The sequence below is a fragment of the Papilio machaon genome, chromosome 15 (genome assembly GCF_912999745.1).
Source record: "Papilio machaon chromosome 15, ilPapMach1.1, whole genome shotgun sequence".
NCBI classification, from domain to species: Eukaryota; Metazoa; Arthropoda; class Insecta; order Lepidoptera; family Papilionidae; genus Papilio; species Papilio machaon.
The window spans coordinates 2,196,819-2,217,490 of record NC_060000.1 but is presented as its reverse complement, the minus strand read 5'-3'; the positions used below and the strand labels follow the sequence as shown (position 1 = coordinate 2,217,490).

At 33.3% G+C, this 20,672-nt stretch overlaps 2 protein-coding genes across 2 annotated transcripts; one reads left to right on the top strand and one right to left on the bottom strand.

Annotated features, from left to right (window-relative positions):
- The first annotated feature begins 42 nt into the window (after positions 1-42).
- Positions 43-1,630, top strand: LOC106720960 (ubiA prenyltransferase domain-containing protein 1 homolog). Its single transcript, XM_014515766.2, has 2 exons — positions 43-222; positions 444-1,630. The coding sequence occupies exon 2, from the start codon at positions 455-457 to the stop codon at positions 1,451-1,453; it is 999 nt and encodes a 332-aa protein (XP_014371252.2). The 5' UTR covers positions 43-222; positions 444-454; the 3' UTR covers positions 1,454-1,630.
- Positions 1,631-3,927: 2,297 nt separating this feature from the next.
- Positions 3,928-20,099, bottom strand: LOC106721018 (ubiquitin conjugation factor E4 B). Its single transcript, XM_014515849.2, has 20 exons — positions 19,833-20,099; positions 19,040-19,678; positions 18,430-18,568; positions 17,343-17,899; positions 17,012-17,260; positions 16,628-16,874; positions 13,684-13,857; positions 12,216-12,336; positions 11,342-11,473; positions 10,892-11,197; positions 10,120-10,293; positions 9,671-9,839; positions 9,103-9,198; positions 8,466-8,575; positions 7,933-8,071; positions 7,628-7,741; positions 7,023-7,143; positions 5,962-6,068; positions 5,308-5,401; positions 3,928-4,277 (listed from the first exon to the last, which is right to left on the bottom strand). The coding sequence occupies exons 1-20, from the start codon at positions 19,854-19,856 to the stop codon at positions 4,222-4,224; spliced, it is 3,768 nt and encodes a 1,255-aa protein (XP_014371335.2). The 5' UTR covers positions 19,857-20,099; the 3' UTR covers positions 3,928-4,221.
- Between the last annotated feature and the right edge of the window lie 573 nt (positions 20,100-20,672).

The window sequence follows — 20,672 nt, the reverse complement described above, 5'->3', positions numbered from 1 at the left end:
CATTGACATTTGACAAGACAATAATGACGTTTACATTATCATCATTCATCGTTTAAAATTTAGGGATTCTTTTCTTTGAAATAGATAGCTGTGGCGTACGATCGTATAGTCACTCGACTCTAAATTTGGGATACCTATTATTTATTTCCTAGTAACAGTACATGATATCACCATTACAGTTCTTTCAGATTAGACATTACGAATTGGAAAACCAGTTTTGATGTTTGTATACGTTATACCTCTTCTAATTCAAGAAGTAATTTAAGTAATAACGGTTGTGGTTAACATTCCTGGTGTTGATACGGACTTTTTATTTTTCATATACCGCTTGAGCATTTCTTACAGTGATTAAAAATTAAAATGAATTAAGTCATTTGTCACCAGTTTATCTTTATTTTTCATTGTTAAGTGTAATTTGGAGGTTATACATTTTTGTTAACTGGGATCCATCACAATGAAAACAAACAAGAAGACCGATGATGATAATACCGCGGCGGAAGGTAATCTTCTCCAACCACCTAATGAAGAAGTGTCATCTGCAAGAAATCCGCTAATGAAAGTCAGAACATACGTGGTTGCGTTGCGGCCCTGGTCTTTAAGTGGAAGCTTATTACCTACGTTACTGGGTGCCGCGCTGTCATATCGACTGCCAGGAGAGAGTGGATTCAGCTGGGTAACCTTGCTTCTCACCCTTTGTACCGTTGTCCCCGTGCACGGAGCCGGCAATGTAGTGAACACATACTTTGATTTCGTCAAAGGCATCGACAACCGCAAATCCGACGACAGAACTCTTGTTGATCGTATACTGAGTATTGATGAAGTAGTCTCATTGGGAGCTTTACTATACATGGCAGGTTGTGGATTCTTTTTACTTTTAGTTATCTTGTCACCTGCCAGAATGGAACATCTGGCCTTAGTGTATTTTGGTGGCTTGTCATCTTCATTTCTTTACACTGGTGGAATAGGCCTAAAATATATAGCTCTGGGTGATATTGTGGTTCTAGTCATATTTGGACCGGTGGCTGTAGTGTTTTCATTTTTGGCTCAAACAGGAAGAGTGGATTGGCCAATTATTTACTATGCAATACCCCTTGCTTTGAACACTGAAGCTATACTCCATAGTAACAATACTAGAGACCTTGAAATTGACAGTAAGGCTGAAATTGTTACATTGGCCATTTTAATAGGTAAAACAGCCTCATACTTACTGTATGCATTTTTGTTGTTTACTCCATACATAATGTTTGTGGTTGCATCTGTGAGGTGTTCTCTTTGGTTCCTGTTGCCAATGTTGACTTTACCTCGTGCATTTGATATTGAGAGAAGGTTCAGATGCCTTGACACAATGCAGTATGTACCCCGACAGACAGCTAGATTAAATTTCTATTTTGGTATGTTGTACATAATTTCTTGTTTATTTGCTAATAGACTACCATTTTTATTGAGACAGTAACATAAATGTTTAATTCAAAATGAGTACTTAATGAGCTTACCATACAAACAATGCATATAGACTGTCTACAAAGTTATCATTTCATAGCAATTTACATGCTTTGAAATATTATGTAGTTTATTTTAGAATTTAAAGGTAAATTAGTATAAGATGTGGCTACTATGTTCTTAATTACACTGAAGGCTTTTAATGTAGAATATTTCTTTTTTCAAAAATAAAGTAAAGAATTTTGGACCAAAAATGTTTAATAATATTTAAAATCAATCATTAGAACTATATAATAAAATGGTCGCAAATTGTAAATAATTAATGTTTACATTATAAATAAATGTTTTTTTCTGTAAATAACTGATTATTATTATTATTATGTTTATTTCTTTAAAAATATATTAATGCTATTTTTATTTGTTTATAATGTATAACTATAAATTCCTATATCTGAGGCAGCTCAATGCAATTTTTTTTGTCAATATTAAATTAAAAGTTAGATAAATTGATAATATTGCAAGTTTTTATATACTAACATTGTACATGTAATTCTATTAAATCTACCTATCTTATGTCAAATCACAATTAATGTATGAAGCTTGCTATACATTGTTTAGATTGTATTCTATAGTCATTTAGTCTTATTTTGACTTCTATGATTTTGCATAACTATTTTTAACATCCTAAAAGAATAGTCTAAGAAAAGATATACAGGATGCTGCCGTGAATACTAAGATGGTTATTGATAAGAATAACCAGTCTTTACATATGATAAATAGTTTCGAAGAATTGTAATCATGTTCTATTGAGTTTTTTTTTTTCATATTTTATCTGAATGTAAGCTGTGTGTATATATGTTGACATTGATATTTAGTAGAATAGAAGATATCAGAATTTTATCAGTTCTGTAACAAAATTTATTTTATAAATGTAATGAAATTGTTAACAAAAGTACAGAATTAAATTTAGTTAAAACCTTCTTTATGTATAGCTTAATTGGTCAGTAGATTTGAATGTAATTTTTTTTTTTTTAATATTTATAAGATCTTTCATTTCAATGTTTCGGACTTACTACATCTTATTTCATGGGAAATTATGAGTGCATTTATTAGTTTTTCATATCATTTGTTATAAATCATAAATATGTCATTAATCAAATGCGTTATTTTAATCTCATAATATCTACCTCTTTATAGAAAAGTTTCTCGAAATAATCATGACTTTTATGACTAACTTTGCTTTTAATATAACAAAGTTTATTAAAGATGCTACTCTGTCATAAAATCAAAAATTGACAATAATTTATTTACTAAAATGTTTATATTAATTTGAAAATTATATTGGATTTGATATATATTTAAAGATTTTTATTTCTTTTCTGAAGTAGCCTTTGGCCAAGTATAATATTGAAATGAATGAATGAAGTTGTAAATAAAACGATTGTTTCACATTTATTACATTTTACTGAATTAAAATAAGATACTTTTATCATATAATTGTAGATACAAAGATAAATACAAATTAATATTATGGTATAACATCTGAGACCACAATTTGATATTAAATGGTTTGACGCAGGAATGCCCCTTTAAATTGACTTGGCAGTGATCAACACAAATTTATTTATATAGAAAATTGTCTAAAATATGTAAAGATTCATTCCGCTAAACTAACTAAAGGAACAAAACATTGAAATTGTTGCAATAAACATTAATCAAATAAACTTATTACAATTTCATATTAATTTTTAACTAAACAAAGTCTAATATTCCATACTATGTGTTGGTTATTAAATAGTACAATGTAAACCAAGAGTTAAACTAGATAACTATCTGATCTAATTATATATGATATTAGACATATCTATATAAAAATGCGTAATGACAATATTTTATAACTAATATATAATTACTTTTTTACAAGTTGAATCACCAGCCTCTCCAATTTTTCCTAGTTCACAGTTAGGCCTTACACAAATGCTCATGTATTTGTTAATTTATACTTTTATACGGAGCAAAATAAATTCTTTTACGTTCAAGTAAAAAATCCAATGCTTAGTATTAAGCATATTTCGTTTCGTCTTTCTTAATTTTTCCAGTATATGTTCTTAGCAGAACTATACGTAAAATTTGTCGATAAAATGAAAACAATGGACCTCCATGTTATAGTCGAATGACTTTTATTCCTTTGAAATTATTGTGGATACTATTGATAATATTAAACTTTGAAATGTGTTACTACAGTTGAAAAAGATCCATACAAATATAATATCTATTTGGACTGAATAATATAGTAGTATTAAAGAATTATAGCCTATGAAAAATGATATCAGATATTAAAATAGGTGTGCTATTTCAGTAAATAGTTATTGAAGAAAACTGGTTACATTTAGATTACAAAATGTTTAGTTGATACATCATACGAGTCACTATTTAGAACACAAGAACACAATTTTAGATATGACGGAATACACTACGCAAAATGACCTTGATCCGTCAAAAATATTGAAAAGGCCCATATTAAAGTATATAATCTGTGCTCTTTATATACTTACTTGTTGATTTTGACACGTTTAATACTTTGCCCCTTTGTTCTGATGCAACAAAGGTTTGTGCTGTAACCAGTTCGATCCTCGTCTAACTGTCACTAGAATAACTTGCTTACAATAATCTCACAATAATATATTAGGACAATAGTCCGTTCGTGTCTGGACTCCCCAACGTCTAGTCTTTATATATATTTATTTAATTATATACATTACAAGTGAACACTATGAACACTTACGACGATTTCTTCTCGCGTTGCCATTGAATTATCTTCTCCTTGAGCTCTGAAGCTGTAACAATTAGATATATTTTATACGAACGTTTTATGATTTTTATCATGACATTTTGTGAAATATTATCATTTTGTTTGTTATCATGACAAACGCAGCCTTGCGGACAGACATACGGACAAAAAAAAATAGGTTTTTCGTTATCAACAATATCCCTTGTACGAAATCTTTTTTTTTTCGAAATTACATACAGACAGTCCAATTTTATTAATATGTATAATAAAACAAAACCGATTCGACGAGTAACGAGTATCATCAAGTTGCAATAAGACTTCAAGTATAAATAAGAATTTGATGACCTCCAACTTCATCATCAACTCACTATACATCCCCACTGTGACTAGGCCATAGTCAACCACGCTGACCAAGTGCGAGTTGACTTCACACATATCTTTGAATTTCTTCTCAGATATGTGCAGGTTGTATCACAATGTTTTCCTTTACCGTATTAACGTCGGATAAATGTACATATGTAAATCGAACTCGAAAAACACATTGATACATGGCGGGATTGGAACCCAGGACCTGCAGATTGCAAGTCAAGTGCTTAACTCCTGAGCCACCGACGCTCTACCTCCAACGACATACATGACCATAAATAAAACAAATAAAACATGCATAATTCATTAAAAAGTAAATAAATAGGGTTAAATTAAAACCAAATTGTTGATATGAAAATATAAACAAACATAATTAAGTGTAATAATAACATGATAACTTATAACCTTTAAACTAAATAATCTTGAGTCAAGGCGAAAATTAAACTTCTAGTAGGCAATATTTTTATCTATAAATTCGTTGAATCTATCGTTGTATTGTTGAATTCAATGGAAATTATAAGAAAAATATCTAAGAAATTCTACCTTTATAAGGCTGAAATTGCATCAGTTTAAATATTTAAAATTTCCGAAATATATCAAATAAATGAAATTGTTAGTCATTAAAATATATCTCATTTCTATTTAATTCCACTAAGTACTTCAAGATAGTAACAACCAGAGAGAAATCTTATAAAAAAAATTTTAGTTACCTGGACGCAACTGGTCTTCAGTGAGCGGTTGCCTGTTGAAGGGGTCTGTGGCACTGTTGAGAAGATGTCGTAAGATCACCGACCTGTCCATCACCTGCACACAAAAATTATATTCATCGCTGACAGAACTCTGCACAAGTTGCAATGTTATTAAATTGAATGGTATTAAAACAATGTAAAATACAAGAAAATGGCTCAGTGGTTTTAGGAATGTATAAAAGACAAAAATATAAAAATTGTTTTTTTTTGTGACTAGATGTAGCCCGCGACTCCGTCCGCGCTCAATAAAAAAACCTTAATAGTAGCCTATGTGTTCTTCAAGATTATATTCTACATCTATGCCCAATTTAATCGAATTGCGTTTAATTGTTCTGGAGATATCTAACAACAAACATCCATCCATCCATCTATCCGTACATCTAAACATTCACAATTATAATATTAGTAAGATATGCATGGCTCAGAACACGGTAGAAGTTTCTGTACAACACACAATGTTAGGTATAACGGGGAGGGGGACAATGTCAAGTGCACAGCTGACCTTGAACTGTCAAGATATTTGTAAAATTTTAAACAAGAAATAAAAAAAAATTCTTTGTTTTTTATAAGATTGAATTATTTTGTTGTTTTTAATATGATATTTTATTAAATTACCTTCCCCGATGGTAAGACGACGGGATCAGTCATCAGGGTATCCATTAGCGGGTCGCGGTACTCTTCAGGCGCGTCTGCGTACTCGTCGCTCTTTTGTTGATTTGATACTAAAATTAAAATAATTAATTAATATAAATATAATCATCATCATCATCAGCTCACTATACATCCCCACTGAAGGGCTCGGAGTCTACCCTAACTTAGGGGTGACTAGACCATAGTCAACGCAAACCCAGTGCGGGTCCACTTCACACATATCATTAAATTTCTTCTCAGATATGTGCAGATTGCATCACGATGTTTTCCTTCACCATTAGAACGTCGGATAAATGTACATATGTAAATCGAAAATAGATAAAAACATATTGGTATATGCCGGGATTCGAACCCAGGACTGTAGATTGTAAGTCAAGTGCTTAACTCCTTAGCCATCGACGTTCTTATAAACATAATGAATTGAAGAAAATAAATTATGTCACGTCCCACGGAAACGGGATAAAACTTTATCCTATATTCGTCTCCTAGTCCTAAACTACCTCCCCACCAATTTTCAGATAAATCTGTTCAGCCGTTCTTCAGTTAAACTCCTACGAATAAGGACCAATGTGCAAATTAACAACTTTACAGGAGAGGCTTTCAAAGTTTCCACCATATAGGAAAAGATGCCGCATACGTCCTTTTACTTTACCAAAAAAAACACATTTACACCTGTAATTGTGTACTTATGTTTAGTGCATATTGTTAACTAGATTAAGACGTAACTTTTAATATAAAAAAGTAAAAATCATTAATTTGTTACTTTGGCCCTTTTACATAACATCCATCGAAATAGTGACTAACACGACTTTTGAATGTATACTATACATTAAAAATTGGTTCAATCCAACTATAAGTAATAAAAAACTTAATCAGTCTATGTGGTCTTTGAGATTATGTTCTACATCTATGCCAAATTTCATCATGATTCGTTAAATCGTTCCGGAGACACCTCCTAATCAACATCCATCCATACATCCATCTAAATTTTTACATTTATAATATTAATAAGATAGATAACTGACCGGCAATTTGATATGCATTGTCAGCGAGCGCTTTAAAGCGTTCTATTTCATTGGGCGTCTTTATACAAGACTTGGCCAAACGCACCGCTGCCTCCTCGAACAACTCCTTGCGGAATGATCTCTGTAATGAAATATTACAAACAATTCAATCTCTAAACTTTCGTGAGACATAATAATTAATTAATTAAGAACGGCTTAACTCATGTGTGATCGTCTGGTGACGGCACCGACTAGTTTCGAACCCGTCGGGGGTCCATCGACTTGAAGATGTCCGAAACTAGTCGGTGCCGTCACCGGACGATTACACGTGAGTTAAGCCGTTCTTAATTAATTAATTTAATGTCTATTAAACATTTCTATTCTCACAAATTATTTACTTGTAAACAATATTTTACATTGAGTTTCAAATAAACCAGTTTCATATTATAGCTTTTAAATCACAAATTTATTTAACAAGCAACTAGTATTTTTAGCGGGATCCTTAAAAAAAAAATTATTCAATTTTTTTTACTAAACTTTTTAACAAAGATTATTGAAACACACTGTATGTCAGAAAATACTAAATACGTATTTTGATAGAAGAAAATAGTTAGAATAATACAGACCTCGTCAGCGGCGAGTGCGGCGTGGAAATGCGGCGAGTCGAGGTGCAAGTAGATGTCAACCAGCTGACTCAGCAGCCGTCGCGGCTCCCACCCGTACTTCTCCGGACGACGCACCTACAACACACATCATATCAACTATAGTCGAACCAGGATAAGCGAGGAACCTCTATAAGTAAGTCATTGTCATATCCCAACGTACGACTTCCTTAAATGGGAAATTCTTGTAAGAGAAAAATATCGCGGTCCCTTGGACTCTCGAGACTCTGGCACGAGAAAGGGAGAGAGAGAGAGAGGTAGTTAGTTACCTTGAGGTTTTTACACTTGGGTCCGCAGAGCTGCTGCAGGTTGAAGTTGAGCATGGAGGCGAGCCGGTCGACCAGCTCTGGGCGCAGGAACGGCTCCTTGATGTCCACCGTCAGGTATTCCAACATGTCCACCGTCTCTCTGTACACAGACCATACAATTATTACAAAATATAGCGCTGTTACAACGTTATTATAACTCAAATTAATAAGAAAATATATATTATGCAAACATAGGGATTAAGGTTACCGCGAATTACTAAACTCAAACTCACTCGGCAAAGAGTGGACCAATGCGCCTTTACCTTTATGCTAACGGTAGTTTACTTTATACAAATACCAAAAAAACTGTTTTACATCGTGTAAGAAAGCAGTCAAAAGATCTCTGTTGATATCTTCAAACATACATCCATCCATACAAACATTCGCATTAATAATATTAGTAAGATTTTAAGGTTATTTGTATAAATTACAAGAAATGTGTTCGAAAATATTCTGTCATATTATAATTATATAATAAATAAAATAAAAATTACCTGGCGAGTGTAAGATAAGAGCGGCACTGTCTCTCGTCCTGTGCTAATGCTCTCGCGCGTACTTCAGTTGAAGGACCACCTTCTTGTGCCTCGTGGATACGTTTCAAGTACTGTACAAATAAAGTACATAATACAATAAGCTTCCAGTATCGATGTCTAGATAATTCATCAACGTCTAGATCAAGGATTCCCAATATTGAACTAAAAGTATTGCTAATTCTCACTCTGTCTTCTGTTGACCTAAGTCAGAATGAAAAATAATAATAATAATTGATCTTAAAAGTAAGTAATTTGGCCATGTGGGGTCTGTTGTAAGAGTTCATTTTGGAAAAAGGGGTCACTTATCCAAAATAAACTGGTTTCCACAAAAATGTAGAAAGTTAGAATTATTAAAAGGTTAAGTAGTAATTTTTTTATCTAATTATTTATAGACCAATTTAATCATCGATTATAGATATTTTCAGATAATTTCGCACGATTCACTTCGCAGAATACAATGTTAGGTGTGTTGAGGCCGCCAAGATATTTGAAATGAATTATACCAACCGATTCCACTATTCGATCAATTAAAAATTATACAGGTTGTATTAATTTTTGTTAATTGTTAATAATTATAAAAGAGATTATAAATAATAACCGTAAGACACTCGTCGAGTAGGAATGTTGTGTCATTCATCAGCATGTTGATGAACTTAACGAACTGCCGGCCAGAGCGAGACTCCTTCACTATAGCCTGCAAAAAAACAATTATCAAATTAAATTTAAGAAACATACATTAAAAAAACTATCAGAGTCGAACTTTGCCCAAATAGTAGCTACAAATTGTACAATATCAGATTATTTCAGGTTACAATAACAAAATCGCAATATATTTTGATGATATAAAAGAAAGTCGTGTTAGTTACACTATTTATAACTCAAGAACGGTCGAACTGATTTAGCTGAAAATTGATGGGGAGGTAGCTTAGACCTAGGAGACGGACATAGGAACTTTTTTTTTTATCTTGTGTGCATTTTTTTATTCGTCGCGGGTAAAAGCTAGTATCTGACAAAAATATAACATCATATTAACTAACCTAACCGTCGAAAACGAATTTCGCAGCTGAAAAATTCGTACAAAAAATAAATAAAAAACAACATTACAGTATGAAAGGCCTAATAATGTTTCAATGTTAAATTTGCACAGAGTTGTGCGATGTGCTCACCTGTTTATGTATGGGACGGTCCCACATGCCCTTCAGTATGATGCTGATGTGAAAGCGTATTGTGAACTTGTCGTAGAACTCAGTGCTCTGACCAGTTGTCTCTATGTCTGTGTAGAAACGCATTAATGCGCTCGGCAGCGACGTCTGAGACATCGGGTGGTCCATGAATCTGAAAATATTACATATATTGGTTTTTTTTTGTACCAAATGTATTGTTTTATGACTGTTTTTAGCGATAATTAAAAAGTTTAATTTTATTTTTTTAATAGTTAATTTGATTTTAATAATGAATATTATTAAAAGGCTGCATAAAGAAAAGTTTAAAAAAATCTTAATAATATAAAATTAGTAAAATGCCACTCGAGTAGCATTAATTTTCCAAAACTCATACGTAGAAGCTTTATTCCACTTTAAAACACTGAATACTACAAAATGTACGAAATAATTACCTTTCATAGACATTTTTGAGCTTGAGAGGAATAGATAGGTTGATGACGAACAACACCTCGACGATCTTAGCGACGAGGTAGGGGTTCTTGAGGAGGCGCGAGTTGCAGACCGCCGTCAGCAGCCACGTCACCACCGGCTCCTCTATATAGTCCGCCACTATCTGTGGCACGTATCTGAAAATTACATTCAAAAATTATGAAATATTACTAAATTATACCGATCTACTCAGGCTATAATTTATGATTTCCGAAACACTCGTACAAAATATTTTAGTAGAGTAAATTACTGGTTGTATTTGAAATATTTGTCCGAAGTGACGCCGAAAAAAATAAATAGGATTTTCTTTAGTTTCTTTTGTACCTTTACCAATATCGAATCCATTTTCTTCTTACGTGTGTATTTAAAAACTTTATATTGTATATAAATAAATGCTTACGGATTAGATAACTAAGTAAATATTTACTTATTAATTTCACCAGAAGCGATATAGATTTCATTCCATTGTAGACCTTTACATGATAAGATAAAACTTGAAATAGCACAAAATTAGTACTCACATATCTTATAATCAATTTCAAATAAGATAATGATGTAAATATTATGGACACGATTAGTGTCAATGCACTTTTAACAAAATAAACTAAAACATAAACATTTTTAACAACTAAAGCACTAAGTGAACGAGTAAATTTATAATATACCTTATTTTTCCAAAGCTCTCATAATAAACTGATTTAAGACTTAAAACATTTAATAAAAAAATCAACTTACTGCACAGCAAAGAGCATGAAGTCAGCAATATCCTCGACGTACCACTCCGGGGTGGCCCGGAAGGCGTCTGCCAGCGAGCCCGCGCTGGGCCCGTGCGGAGCGCGAGGTGCTCCGCCCTCGGCACTGGGGGCTGCGCTCTCGCTGCCACTGCCCGCGTCGGGGCTCTCCAGGTTAGCGACCGCCCGGTCCGCGGTCCTCGCAGCCTCTAACTGCTGAGTCAGCAGTACGCATACTGACGAGTAGAATTGCAAGCTACGACGCATCAGGTCACTGTCAAGTAGCGCTGTCTCCGCACATTGTTTTGACCTGTTCGATAATGTTTAGTTTTAATTGCATTTTCAAACATAAAAGTCTCAGTATAGCAACTAACAATGTTTATTTAACTTTGATTACTCTATGACTTTTGTGTATGTGAGTGGGTGTGTGTGAATGTTTTAAACTTGTATTTACCTCTGGAGCCGTTTGATTTGTCGTCGCCATCGCCGTAACAGCTCGCGATTGCGCAGCGCTGCGTATGTGTTACGCCATTGCGGCTCCGCGGCCATCAGCTCCTCTATCACCTTCTGCAGGTCGCGGAATGCTCTGCCACAACATAAACATAATATTTCTCTCTTTCTTGATATATATCTTTCGAACATATATTTTTAATACTACTTAATTTACATATAATATAGTTTAGAGTTATGTCGTGTATCAAATACCGAAATACTTGTATAAAAATGTTGCTCTATATTCTCTTTGAAAAATATTATTAGACAGAGACATTATTTTTTAAAAATTGAATACATGTGATGAGAAGTCTTACATTAGAAACAAAACAAACGTATACTAACTTTTAAATCACACAGTCATCAATAAACACGATACAAATCAGTCAAACTATGATAAAATGTTATTTAAAATTCAGTTGGAATGTATGTTGCATACATATGTATGTATGCAATTCTTTGATGTAAACAAGTCAAAGATCGTCTTGTGCATGACAATTAATAAGGGATATACACCTAAACATATATATCATACAACTTATGCGTCTAATATTAAATTGCTCGCAATAAATAAACATGGTTACGTAAAATCTGGGTACTTTATATCTTTCGTATATAATAGTAATTGTAAACAACTATTTCTATATTCGTATTTATATATTACATATAACATTATAAATGCGAAAGTTTAGATAGATGGATGGAAATGAAAATTTGGTATAAATGTAGAATATAGTCTAGAACAAAACACAGGCTACTAGTTTTTTTTTTTTAATTCAGCGAGAACGGTGTTGCGGGCGATAGACGCAAGTATTAGGCGGAGTTGTGAACAATACCTTATACGTCGCTGGTGAGTGTGCAGAGCAGGTATCAGAGCTACATGATGCATGTGAAGTGTCAGGAACCAGCAGACAGTCTGGAACTTCGCCTCGGGCCATTTGTGATTCGGGTCTTTATCTGAAATTAAATCAAATCATTAGTTGTCATTAAAAAATATTTTACTTTGAATATTTAAGTATCATACGATGGGTTTGGATATTTAAATATGGTATAATTCTCATATTTTATAAATCATATATTTTATAAAAAAAAATATATAATATTTTATTAAGAAATCACAAAATAATGCAAGTCTAATGTCTAAGCAAATGCTTCAAATGTATAAGTTTAGTAATTGTTAAAAAAACTCTGTAAATACAAAATATTGGAGGTTTTTTTTTATGAAACAATTAACAGCTTAGTCTCAATTACTGATTTAAGTCGTTACCGCGTCATTTATTTAATTGAACTAATTGCCAGTTGTGTTTGTTTCGCTTGTATTAAATATGTACCTACTTTTTTAATCCTAATATACTTCTTAAATAAGAAAAAAATCCTATCTAAATTATAACAGTTAGACGTTGGTTTTATTCCCAGTCTACAAAAAATTAACATGATGTATAATTTTTAAACATTGTTCTTTCCTATCTTTGTTGTTTTTGCCTGTTTGACACAGTTGATATTTTCGCGGGTAAATTAAATAATTTTATGTTGGCGCTAGTAGTCATATGATTTTTAAAACTAAAGTTAATTGGAATGTCTTGAAATAATATAGTTGTTCGAAATTCCAAATTTGATTATGTCAACTGTCTTTTTAGCCGACTTCAAAAAGAAGGAGGTTATCAATTCGACTGAATTTTTTTTTTTTAATGTGTGTTACCGCGAATCTCCGTCCCTGGTGGTCCGATTTTGATAAAAATTATTTTAATCGAAAGGAAGTGCTTGCAGGTGGGTCCCATTTTTTTGTTTTTTTTTTATTAATTTTTCAGCACAACGAAATTAAATGGCGGTTTATCATCGGTTATTATCGTACCGACTTTACGGTGATAGTTGGAAAAACTGCTGAGTAACGTAGCAATCAGTTCCATATGTCATATTGTATAAATATACATAATTGAATAATATACAATCTTGATACGTTGGAATAACTGGTTTGAATTGAAACTACTAGAATTATATAATTTTGATTTTTGGATTCAGACTTTTTATGTTCGCGCAATAAACCCAAGGTTCTAAAGTATTATGCGTTTCAAATACGAATGTACGAGAGGATGACATCAATAAGTCAAAAAACCTTAAAAAAAGTACACATTCAAACAAAAAATAATTTGTGTAAGATAATATTTTATCATCGGAGGTGCAGAAATTATCATATTTTTTCAATTTGACAGCTATGACGTCACAATATGGCGGGATTTTATGCACATTCTAATTTCAAATGCACGGTATCAACAAATTTACCAACATTTTACAAACATTACTTACTCAATGCGTCGAGCCAGTCCTGGGCCTCTTGCGAAGTGTAGTAGAGGCGGGTGTCGTCATGGATGTCTATCCAGGTGTTAGGCTGGAAAGTGTAGAAGGGGTTGACGCGCTCCAGCTTGATGCGGATAGAAAGCAGCTGCAGTACTGAACATACGTTCAGCATGAACCCATCACCTAAGAACAATATCAATTGTTTTAATTTTGAGAGATTATTTGAAGTGAAAATGTCAATTCCATAGATATATAAAAGTATTACATACATACATATATACTACTTTTATAAACATTTCTTTAAGTACATATATGTTAAAACAAGCTGTCGCACGCGACTCCCTTCGCGCGGAATTAAAAAAAAAACGTAATATGTAGCCTATGTGTTCCTCCAGGCTATGTTCAACATCTGTGCCAAATTTCATCAAGATCCGTTGAGCCGTTACGTCGAGCCTTCAAACAAACATCCATCCATCCATCCATTTAAACATTCGCATTATACTATTAAGTAATTATAAGTAAGACAATTATATTTCTGCATTAATAGTGATTAATATGAAAAATCATTGTATTCGCATCCAAATACGAACTACATTTTTGTTTACCAAAAAAATATAATAAGAAACAATAAACAAATGTTTCTTACTAAACATGCGAACAACATAGCATCTCGGAAATAAATGTATTGGAGTAAAGCCAATAGACGTTATGTTACTACGAACTCAGCGACACGATACGTTTATTTTTGTCAATCATTAAAAAACATTCACCGGAAAAAAAGACTATCACTTGCTATTGATTAAAAGTTTCGAGGTGATAAAAAATACATCACCCACAGTATTAGAGGCACAGCCTTACATCTCATCAATTTTTGTGGCATTTATTAGTTCTTAAAGCAGAGATGGAGAACATTTACGTATCAACGTGCCATTCTAGTATTTAAACCTTTAAAGAGATTATAGATATGCCATCAAGTACGTTCGCTTATCATGGAAGTAATCCTACTTCAAGCTTTTTTCTTAGTGCATATTGATTTTTTGTGATCAGTGACGTGCCCAAAATTTTGTCTCGCATGCCATTAGTTCGACATTCCTGTCTTTAAGTAACAAAACGTATATAAAACTAATACAAATCCTTGATTCCTCACAAAGTTTTCACTAAACAGTTGTGTTATTGCATAGTATAGATTTTTTGTATACTTTAAATGTATTATCTACATTTAAGTGAATGTATTTTTAAAACCACGGAAATAATGTTTGCATTATATAATGTATATATGTGTATATATAATATAATAAAAACTTATATAAGTTAAGAAACATTATGTTACATAGTAAAGTCGAATAAGTTTCGTTATATAACTTGTTTGCCTCTACATCAGAATATTTACATACTTCAAAACATTTGCCTGATGTATGTTGACAAGATTTGTTCAAACTTTGAAATTCAAAATCAAGTCTGCATCTATAAGGTAATACATTATAAAAGTCAAACAGAGTAAAAAAAATCAGATGACCCGATCCTTTGTTTCGAAGTGGTTGCGTAAATAAGGCAAACGTTATGCGCAAAATAACAATTCAGCGTGTTTAATACATAAGCATAAGATAAAGGTGCAGCGAAGGACGATCCTCGATTCTTTAGCTACACAACATCAACAATTTAAATAATTGACATCGACTTTAACGTAATAAAGCTAAAAAGAGATGACATTTTTTTTATTATGTAAATTGAAAGAAAAATCTTTTTAAGTGCACTAAAGACTAAATTCAGAAGAAAATATAATTTTTGATAAATAAAAATACTGTTCAAAACGGTGAAAGTATATTGTTGATTCGTGTTCGTGTATACTAAAAATTCCCTAATTTTCTTATTACAGGGCCACTTTGTTTACAAACATATAAGTAAATAAATAAACGCCGCCTCCATACTTTATGTTCTCCATCCTGCGTAGTTTCCTTTACGCAACGAGAATGGTTACGTATCACTTATAGAAACGGACGTCACTAAACGCTCATTCGTTGTAGATAACACCGGGACTATAAAATTAGAATCGGTCACCATATTACACTTGCAACTATTCCCAACTATATTCAAGAACTTCTGTCTATTTACCTTATATCGAATACAAATCCATTTTGTATCACATCGTAAAAAAAAATATTCGATTTATTGGCTTTATGTAAATTAGGATTACTGAAAAGTAATGACGTTTCAGTTGGTGAACGATTCACTAACCTACCCAAAGAATTTGGGTTCAATTCCCATGTTCTAGATTCGTATTGCAACAAGTTTTCTTGTATACACACCTATACCTATATTTTATAGATGAAAATATACCGCGGGCCAATGAATTGCAATACGTCCACAAGTCTTATCGCGACAAAACAATGTTCCCTTTATATAATACATTTACCATTATCCATTTACTGATTACCTTTGATTTTAATAATTTACTTCTAGAGGATAACTAGTTAATCTTAAGATGTTGTAAATTTAAAAATGACCATAACGATTTAGCAATCAGGACAATATTATGACTTACGATATAAGACAAAGAAATAGACAATGGTGGAAAACCGGAGAATTTGCACAAAGTTGCAAGATCGGGTTGAATGTTCAAATAAACCTTATTTTAGTACAGGGGAGGTTAATGACAATTCCGCGTAAGTTATTTTCGGGAATGGCGAACCAGATTATGTTTTGAGCTGTATGCGATGAAATTTATTTAATTTCGAAAATAATATGTTTATATTCGGACGTTGTTTACATCTAAAAAATATTTACATGTCATACTTTTATATTTATATCATATACTTTTATATATATCATCGAAAAATCAAAACTAAGTTAGTTTTTACTTAGTTATAAACTAAAAAGGTTTTATTAACATTCATTTCTTTAATTCTACCCACAAAGAACTAACTTTATACAAAAATAATGAACAAACACTTACCAGCTAATGATCTGTCATCGTTTCTGTAGCGGATTCTGTGTTCATTTCTCTGGAGTAGTTCCGCAAAGTAATTGAGGAAGGGTTCTCTCGCTTCAGGACAGAGCAGTATATTGTGGCAGATTGTGTGTAAAGTGTTCCTGCTCGCTTCCAATTCGCGTTGCAATGCGAATGCGAGGCTGCGGTCACTGGACCCCGTCGCGAATAAACGTTCCGCTAAACGAGGATTCTCTTCCGCGAAAAGCGATACCTATGAAAAAAGCATTATAGTTTATTTAAATCAACAAAAAAATAACAGATCAATTGATAAACAAGTTTATTTTTGAGTTAATTGAGCTATTAAGATACAGATTTACATCCGAATACACAATTATAAATAATACCTACAGCAAAGAATGGTCCTAAGAAGCTGGCTCTAGCAATTTCTCGTCCCGGTGCGGTAGTAACCGAAGGAGGGCAAAGGCTGGGCAGGCGGACGATGAGAGCGCAGATTGGGCGAAGCGCGTGCCGCGGCCCCGCGCGTAGTTCGCACAAGGAGCGTAGCGCACGCAGCGCCTGCCCGTGACCCCGGCCGTTCAGTGGAGACACGCTCCGACGCATCTCCTCTCTTATACCCAACAGGAGTGGCACAAACACCTGTTGAAATGTTTTATTTGTCTATCGAAGGCAAAACAAAAGTCGCATTTTAAAAGTATACTAGAATTCATAAGATATTTACCTCTTCAAAAGATTCTTCTAAATAAGTAGCCAAAAGTATTTCAGGAATTAGACCGATTGGTGTGCTACCAATTAAGATGTAAGGCAACAAGGGTGATTTTCTGCATTTTTCCAAATTAAATTTCCCTCTGAGCACCAACACCAAATGATTAACAATTAAGGTTCTTAAGGTTTGTAATAAATCACTTAAAGGTGGTTCTGAACTTTTCTTTGGATGTTCTCTCTCGTAAAGATTAATATTATTGTAGAAACGTAATAGATAGCTAACAGCTAAACCTTGTGTCGGGATAGTCTTGGGGAGAACCAGGTTTACAGTGCTACCACCTTTTTGATTGTCCGACTCGGAACCTAGCGGTCCACTTGTCAAGGTATCATCCCCACAGTCTTCCATCAGTCTTTTGGTAGTTTCAGCGATTGCGATTAATTTCTGATTTAATGGATCAGCTCCATCCTCGAGCTGAGTGATGATATCAATGAGAGCCTCTGATGCTAGTTCCTCTAAACTAAGTTTAGGATTGTCAAGTAACATAGCAGCTACTATTGGTACAAACATACCTCCTGAAATTATTTTATCATAATTGAAAATATGTTGCTTACGTTTTGAAATAGTTGACAATTTGTAAAACACAAACAATAATTATTTAGACAACATAATATTTTTTCAGTCATTGATACTTTACTTTTTAGATATAGTCTGTTACCTTTCTCAATTCCAGACACAAAGCATTAAAGTTAATTTTATTCCTCGAGACAATTACTTAAGAATCACATATCATGAATGTAGAACAAAAAATGACTTCAGGTAGTAAAATGAATGGACATATTGACACAATAGTTCAAACTCTGAATGATTCAAAGAACGCACTTGACAGTACAGAAAATTCTATATTACCACTTAAATTATTGTATTGAATCTTATAGCATAGTCTAATTACTATACTATTAACATCCCTCTCATTCAAGTTGAGAACAGAGATAGCAATAGTGTTAATGTATACAAAATGTGCTGACACTTACACCAAGTGACAGCCCTTTTTAAATATTTGAAATGCACAGCTGTAAAAGTCATTAAAGCTATATTTACTCACCCACAATTTCTTCAGACCAAGATATTTGAAGTATCTTAGAAACAATAACTCTTAGTTGCTCTTCAGACAGTTCAGTGCAACTCACTGTCCTTGTTCTGTGGATCTTTCTTGCTGGTGACTGTGACGGATCTTCTTCAATCTAATATAAAGACAATAAAGCTGAATGTCATGTATGTATATTCAATCTTAATTTTTTATATATTACAAGGTGGCAAATGAGTAAGCGGCCACCTGAATTCGCCGAAATGGTGAAGCGACCACTGCCCATAGACATCTGCAATTGCAGATGCATTGCCTTTTTTCTTGTCTGCTAAATTTTGTTTGTCCTTCTTGGACCTTTTTTGTTTGTCAGAATTAATAAGTTTAAATTATATGATAGCAATGTATTTGGTATACAATTGTGCCTATTTTTAGTCACTATAGATGTAGCATAAACAGTTCTTAGTTATGTAACTAATCATTGATATCAATAAATGTTGCAAATTGATTATGTAATTATGAGTTTAACTAAAAAAACGTAGACCACCATTGCTGAAGTAACAAAGAAGTCTTATAGGCTCTTATCAAATCAGGCAATAATAAAAAGAACAATGATTTTTTTAATACTTACATCCATAGGTTCTTGTTGTGACTGTTCTGATTGTGAATTTCTTTCTGATACATCATCTACTTCCATTGAGAGAGAGCGACGAGAGCAGCTAGGGGATGCAACACAGGTCCGTGGTCGCACTGGTGGGGGCTCCACAAATTGAGGTGGGGATATAGATCTGGAGGTACTGTCCTCTCTTGTTGATGCCCCTTCAGAACCACTAACAGTTGACTGCGGCAAACTACCAACACGCACTGATCCACAACTTAACAATGTGTCATCACCCATGGAGTCAAAACTGTTGTACTGTCTAGTTTGTGAGAGATCAGTCATCTTTGTATCTGGCATTTCATCCAATAAATTATTTTCAGTTTTTTCTGTCACAATCAAACTATCCGATGGTATTTTATTTTGATCTGGCACTTCACTGTTACTAACTCCATCTGCAAAGTTATTCTCTCTATTTATAGTAGCACTATCCGATGTGTTCGATTCTGTGGAACCCCGAGGTGACGGTGATAAGCGAGACGAAGGTTGCTGCACATTTACTGTGTCAGTGTTAGTCAAGGAAGCACCCGGCGTGGCTGGAGGACTACCAGGGGCAGGGGAAGAAGGGGTAGCTCCCAGCGCACCTAGTCGCGCTAAACGACGTCGCCGTATCTGTAACAAATATTGAAATCACTTACAGCACGTGTACAATTTTGACGCACATCAATACTAAACATCACCACACAAACGCTTTGTTTTGTTACGAAATTAGATTGGCCATACGCACTACGCCAAGGTCCGTTTACAAAATAAATATTTCATTTACCTCTTCTTGACTCAATTCACTCATGACGTACGTTAGTTCTTCGAGTTTAATCGATAATTATTAGAATTTCTTCACTGTGTTGAAAAATATTCAATCAAAGAGAACAACGGAGCAAGCCACTTAACGTCAAGCAGTCAGTCACCTTTCTGTGCTAGGCACAGCGGGCACAGCACAGGCACAGCTGAGTTGAATGGTTACCTATTTGACATTTGTGGTCTAGAGTCTAGATGACGAGAAAGTATTGAAAATACACGCGTCATCCTCACAACAATGCTATTATTTTCAAACGTCGTGAAATTATTTATCTGTATGTCATTGAAAACGGCTTACAGCTGGCAACACAACCATCTGTGTTTTCTGGTGTTTTCCTCTCATTCCTCAACAAAATTAATTTTTCTGTTGTATTAAACAATCTTGAACAAATAATAAAAGAACACTAAAATAATAGAAATTCAATGTAATTTTTTCTGTCTATACTACTATAAAAGATGACCCCAATTCAAGCTTGTATAAGACATTGAAGATAGTTACAGTTACTGTGCACAGAATAGTTTAGAATTCTTAATCTGAGGCTGCTAGGGCTGCTCATATTGCTCTTGTCTCTCTGTCCCTCTCTGTTACAATATATTTTTATTTATTAAATAGTATATTTTATCCCCTGATTGGATAGCTTTACAAGAATACAAGAGGTTTTTAGTGTGGCAATAATTGCAAACTGTCATTTGTCATGTCAATTTCAGAACGTAAAATTCCAATTTTCAACAAAAACAAACCCGGAACAAGCAAAAATCCCTTAATCTAGTTTGTTTATATTTTGATATTGTTCAGAACAAATCATAT

Bases quoted from the DNA above. Each gene is read 5' to 3' on its own strand.
- LOC106721018 (XM_014515849.2), bottom strand. From the start codon at position 19,856: ATGAGTGAATTGAGTCAAGAAGAG. The intron at 8,576-9,102 runs GTTATTATTTAT...TTATTTGTACAG, and splicing joins TACTCGACGAGTGTCTTACG to TACTTGAAACGTATCCACGA. The intron at 7,144-7,627 runs GTCTGTATTATT...ATTTCATTACAG, and splicing joins CCGCACTCGCCGCTGACGAG to AGATCATTCCGCAAGGAGTT.
- LOC106720960 (XM_014515766.2), top strand. From the start codon at position 455: ATGAAAACAAACAAGAAGACCGATGATGATAATACCGCGGCGGAAGGT.